The sequence below is a fragment of the Seriola lalandi genome, unplaced genomic scaffold (assembly GCF_002814215.2).
Source record: "Seriola lalandi dorsalis isolate HSWRI2012SDOR001 ecotype SW California unplaced genomic scaffold, Sedor1 jcf7180002054330, whole genome shotgun sequence".
Taxonomy (NCBI): Eukaryota; Metazoa; Chordata; class Actinopteri; order Carangiformes; family Carangidae; genus Seriola; species Seriola lalandi.
In genome coordinates, this window is record NW_019524883.1 from 367,130 (window position 1) to 373,096 (window position 5,967).

Here is a 5,967-nt window from a genome sequence, read left to right on the forward strand (position 1 = left end):
GGCCTAAAAAGTGAAAAAAAATGACATAGTATAGTATGGCAAAAAAGTGAAAAAACAACATAGTATACTATGGCAAAAAAGTCATAAAAATGTCATAGTATAGTAAGGCATAAAAAGTCATAGTATAGTAAGGCATAAAAAGTCATGGTATAGTAAGGCATAAAAAGTCATAAAAACATCATAGTATAGTAAGGCATAAAAAGTCATAAAAATGACAGTATAGTAAGGCATAAAAAGTCATAGTATGGTAAGGCATAAAAAGTCATAATATAGTAGGGCATAAAAAGTCATAAAAATGACAGTATAGTAAGGCATAAAAAGTCATAGTATGGTAAGGCATAAAAAGTCATAGTATAGTAGGGCATGAAAAATCATAAAAATGTCATAGCATAGTAAGGCATCAAAAGTCATAAAAACGTCATAGTATAGTAAGTCATAAAAACCTCATAGTATAATAAGGCATAAAAAGTCATATTAAAGTAAGGCATAAAAATATGAAAAAAAGTCATAGTATAGTAAGACATAAAACATCATAGTATATCAAGGTATAAAAACGTCATATAAAAATTATATAACAGTAAGTAATGAAATCCCAAAAAACATTATAGTATAGTAAGGCATCAAAATGAGAAAAAATTTCATAGTATAGCCACGCACAAAAATGTCACAGTATAATAAGGCATAAAAATTTAAAAAAAAACATTGCAGTACAGTAAGGCATAAAAACGTCATATAAAAATTATATAATAGTGAGTGATGAAAATGTCAAAAAACGTCATATTATAGTAAGGCATAAAAATTAGAAAAAAACGTCATAGTATAGTAAGGCATCCAAATTAGAAAAAACGTCATAGTATAGTAAGGCATCCAAATTAGAAAAAATGTCATAGTATAGTAAGGCATAAAAATGTCACAGTATAGTAAGGCATAAAAATTAGAAAAAAACATTATAGTATAGTAAGCATAAAAATGCCAAAAAACGTCATAGTACAGCAAGGTATAAAAAGTAGAAAAAACGTAATAGTACAGTAAGGTATAAAAATGTCACAGAATAGTAAGGCATAAAAACGTCATATATAATATTATATTATTATTATTATTATTATTATTATTATTATTATATAATAGTGAGTCATAAAAATGTAAAAAAAAAAAACGTCACAGTATACTAAGGCATCAAAATGCCGAAAAAATGTCATAGTATAGTAAGGAATAAAAATGAGAAAAAACGTCATGGTATATTAAGGCATAAATATGTCAAAAATATTATGGTATAGTAAGGCATTAAAATGAGAAAAAACGTCATAGTATAGTAAGTACAGTAAGGCCGTGGAATTACATGACTAGCACATTAGCGAACATTCTAACCAGAAGCTAGCATGGTAGTCTGGTCTGGACCACACTCATTACTACAGGGGGCTCTGGAGGTCACATCTGAAATGACTCCAGGTCTGAAAATAAACTTCATGGTTTATAGAAACACCAGAGAAAGTTTCATGTTTTAGTCATTAAATGCACAATACTTCTATATATAAGCTTATCTGCTGCAGTAATATACTGAAAGAGTGTTAATTTTTCTGAACAGGGGGACAGAAGCCTCCTTAGAGTTTGAGAAATCACCAGCTCTTATTGGTTTTTGGGCTTAAAGTGAGAAGCAAAAAATCTTTAAATTAACAGCAATAAAAGTAACAAACAGTGAGGTTGGTTGTGTAGTTTTTATTTTTCCAATGAGTTTTTCTTTACTATGACCAAGAATTCCTTGTTACACAACTGCTCATGGGTGATGACGTGTTGCAATAAAAGCAGATGTCTGATTAATGGGATGATAAAGATTCATTGTCTTGTTTTTATTCACTGTGGTTTGCATTAACCTGTTGTAACATGAGCCGTGTATTAAAACCACCTGACTGTCCTTTAACAAAGACGACTCACTCAGAAACCACAGGATGTTATTTCAGTATATGGAAGATTCAAGTTTAAGTGCTGTGCTTTTCCTCACTGTAGTTGTAATAAAAAAAATTTGCTTTTAGCTCAGCATAATTTCAGACTTTGAGCAATAGTCTACAGAAACTGTTGTTCAGAGGGAATAAAAATACATTAACAGCCAGACTGCTTTTGAAACAGTGGAGGGGAACTGGTAAGAGTTACTCACCTTGATGGCGACCAGCATCTTGTCGCTGTCGGGGCTCAGGTTGGCACACTCTGCCAGGTAGACTTTGCCAAACGCTCCTTCACCCAGCTCCCACTTCAACACAATGTCCTGTCGTTTAATATGCTGGACACCTGATTATTAGATACAGAAAAGTTCTGAAAATCTGGGTGAAAGCATCTGGGAATAAAAGTTAAGCATATTTGATCAAGATTTAACCACTTTAGTTCTTAATACTTTGTCTTTCTGTTTATTTTTTACTTATTGTCAGGCAAATAAAAATATTAGAGAAATTAATGAACAAATAACCAACGAGAATGACCTAAACACCCCACATAAAAAATAAATCAACAACAATCAAGACATTGAAATTTCATAAAATTTTTTCAGTGTGGATTCATTAACAAACTACCAAACATCAGCAGAGCGCAAACAAGGTAAGCAATCAGACTCACACATGTCTTTGTCCTTTATGATACCGCAGAAGTACTGTGGATTCTCTACAAAGCTGGATAAACCAGAGTCTTCATCTGAGGAAGGCGGGCTGGTTCCAAAGTTCATGAAACGAAGTGACACGGCCAGGTCATCCTCTGTACCCAAAACTGATGAACCTAATGAAATGGCAAACAGTAAAACTGAGAGATATGTAACACCTAATCAGTCTCTAACCATTTGTGATTACAATGGCCCATCAAAAGGAGTAATTCAGAACCCATTTTTCCCCCTTTGAGGAATCGACGCTTTCCGCCACAAACTTGGTTGCACATTTGCTGGTACCATGGTGACAGATGATGACAAGCCCTAATAATCACCATCATCAGCCACGCAGCAATCAGGCCACATTGAACTGGAAAAATGACCATACAGCAAGCCTGAATGGTTAGCAACTCCTGACTACAGTGCGTATTAAAAGCCAAACAAGTGGGGCCCAAATTGTAAAACCCCACTCAGCAAGGCAAACCACAGAACCCCCAGAGTCCAACATGGTAGAAAATGGAACAACAAAGAGAGAGCACAGAGGCAATGGAGGGAAGGAAACAGGGAGCAGGGTCCACTTAGGCAATCAGGCCCACTTAGGCACTTTGAGAGTGAGAAGGGTAGATGTGTGTGTGTGTGTGTGTGTGTGTGTGTGTGTGTGTGTTAGGGGGTGGGGTCCAAGTAGAGCTATATCACGTCTAGCTGTTCTACCATCCATCCATCCATCCATCCATCTTCTTTAATAGCCCTCACCACGTGGCGGTGGCCAAGGGAGGTTTCTGCCGCTGTTCTCATGCAGTAATTAAGGCACTTTAGCCTGGCCGACACAGCGGCTGCCTGTGTGCAAAGTTACAGCTCAGTGGAAATCCTATATTAGCCAGTCTCTTCTATGCTTTACCTTCAGAGAGCCTGACAGAATCCATCTGTGACTTGAAACAATTATTTAGGAGAACGCTTTTATTATGGCTCACTCTTGTTCAAATCTGCACTTTCAGATGTGGCTCTGGGCTGAGACAACTTCAACAACAGCAACAGCGACGGACAGATATGGAAACTGAATTATAGAAGTGAAGATGCTGAAAGTCACGTTGCATCAGTCGTCTGCAATAATGGATTTCTCAAAAACTTACTTTAACTCCAAACCTGTTGGCTCAAAGTGATCAGAGTCAATGCAAGATTGAGTGACACGTTTAAAGAATAGTTTGACATTTGGGGAAATATGTTTATTTGCTTTCTTGCTGAGAGTTAGATGAGATGATCAATACCACTCTCATGTCTGTGTGTTAACTATGGAGCTAGAACTGGGAGTCGATTCACTTATAATTCATCAGACAGAGAGCTGTAAGAGTATTTCATAATAAATACCAAACTGTAATGTACGTTCCTCTCCAGACATGTTTTGATTAACATTTTGTTTAACATGGTTTTCCCACATAAAAAGTGAGAAGAAAATCAAAAACTGTCTGAAAACACATCTATGTTTCCTCATTGATAAAACCTGAATCAGGCCTTGCACCCCACCCACCACCACTGCTTGCACTAGGTTGACAGGTGAAAGAGCAGAGTACCAATATGATGAGTGGGGGAAACATCAGAGAGACTAAGACTGTTTGAGCCTCAGTCAGACTCAGACGTTGTTGAGTGAGGAGTTTATTGTGCACCAAAATCAGCAACTAGAAGATGTATCTGAATGGTTAGCATAGTTCGCATTTTTTATTCGTTTGTTAACTTGTAACTGGCAGTGACTGACACCGTGCTAGTGGTTGTGCTAATGCAAACTTTCTCTCTCTGTACTGACAAGGTTTTGGGTTTAGTTTGCCCTCCTTCGTCCCATCAAGTTGACCGGATTGGTTGCTTAGGTTATAAGATGTATGAATCTCTGGCTGTCTGAATCCCTTTTTATGAGACACGGAGTCATTGGTTCACTAAAGTTCCAAGGTGGAAACAAACAGTCATGGCGTTGACTGATTATTTCGCTCATGATTTGTTTGTATTATATAAAAAAACATGATATGGATGTTAACAAGTTTAAACACTTGATTTCCATCAGAGGGGGTCTCTAAATAAGGATCCAGTGGGTAAAAGCTGTACCTTTAGCTGCTTTCCACACTCAAGGACAATTTCTTTAAAGGAATAGTTCAACACTTATTCGCTTTCTTGTCGAGGAATACACACCACTGGAAGTTATGTGTTGCAATTAGTTCTCTGCCAGGTCAGTGACTTCCTAAAACAACAACTTCTCATTTTTACAATTTGATTGTATTTAACAAACAAGATATAACATGTTGATTATTGAGCTTCAGAGGTGAATACAAACTTACGGTGTATGCCGAACTTGGAATGCTGGCCACACTTGTTAATAACCAAAACCATGATGAGAAGAAAAGTGCAGGCAAACACAGCAAGACCCACCGCCACAGACACCTGTCCAAACAAAGACGTGCAGATTTGTAGTTATACTCATTATATTGTTGATACAGTAGTCATTACATTTGCATTAGCAACGACGAATCGCGTACGTACCACAAACACTCGGCTCTCTGGGTTCTCTGTGACGTCCATGTCTGATTTGTTTGTAGGAACTGGGGGGTAGAAATGAGATTTGTTAAAGAAAAAACTTCACATCAAATCCATGCAGTTCTGAGAAGACACACTGGAGATGTTGAGGAGAATCAAAATCAACCAAAGACTTACTTGGATCCACAAGGACTGGCATGTGGGAAGTGAGAGCACAAACACTTTTATGAGCAGACAGTGAACAGATCCAATGATGCAGCCTGTGCTATCCAAGGCTGCACTGACTATTTAGCGACGTGTCAAGCATTCACATACAACCTCTTTCAATATTAAACCCTGAGCAGTGAAGGTCTGATAAAGACTGGAGCTATGGTACACAGTCTGTGTATCCGTAATGTAAATTATTCCCAAGCACCACTCCAATTATTATCACAGTGTCAGGTATCTAGTATTCTACCTCTTAACTGCTACGCCTCCTCAGCGTACATTCTATATAATAAATGCATAGTATAATTAGTGCCACGGGTGCTCAGCTCCGAGGCATCTATTAATATTCTGTTTTGGGTTTATTATTCTTCCGCCAAATTTCGGCGCGTAACTCGTCCCGCAGCTTTAAGAAAACCCCGGTAATATATACATCAAAACGTGCGTCTTGATCCAGAAAGGGGTGCTATGACTTTGGGTGTTAAAATTCCAATTTTTCCCAAAGTTATTCCCAAAAAACTGGGAATAAATAATGCATTAGAAATGCATTGGAATTTTCTTTAGAAACCCACCTTTTTTCTACAAAATTGCACCTTTTTGCTGAGTCACCCAGCTCTCTC

General features: G+C 37.2%; 1 protein-coding gene across 2 annotated transcripts in view; it reads right to left on the reverse strand.

Annotated features, from left to right (window-relative positions):
* ntrk1 (neurotrophic tyrosine kinase, receptor, type 1) overlaps positions 1 to 5,967 on the reverse strand; it is a 75,441-nt gene that overhangs the window by 21,515 nt on the left and 47,959 nt on the right. For both annotated transcript variants that reach the window (XM_087174217.1, XM_087174216.1), the window contains 4 exons: positions 5,150 to 5,208; positions 4,948 to 5,050; positions 2,605 to 2,760; positions 2,153 to 2,283 (listed from right to left, as the gene is read on the reverse strand). In XM_087174217.1, coding sequence (XP_087030343.1) covers positions 2,153 to 2,283; positions 2,605 to 2,760; positions 4,948 to 5,050; positions 5,150 to 5,208 — 449 coding nt within the window. The remainder of the gene's footprint in view (positions 1 to 2,152; positions 2,284 to 2,604; positions 2,761 to 4,947; positions 5,051 to 5,149; positions 5,209 to 5,967) is intronic.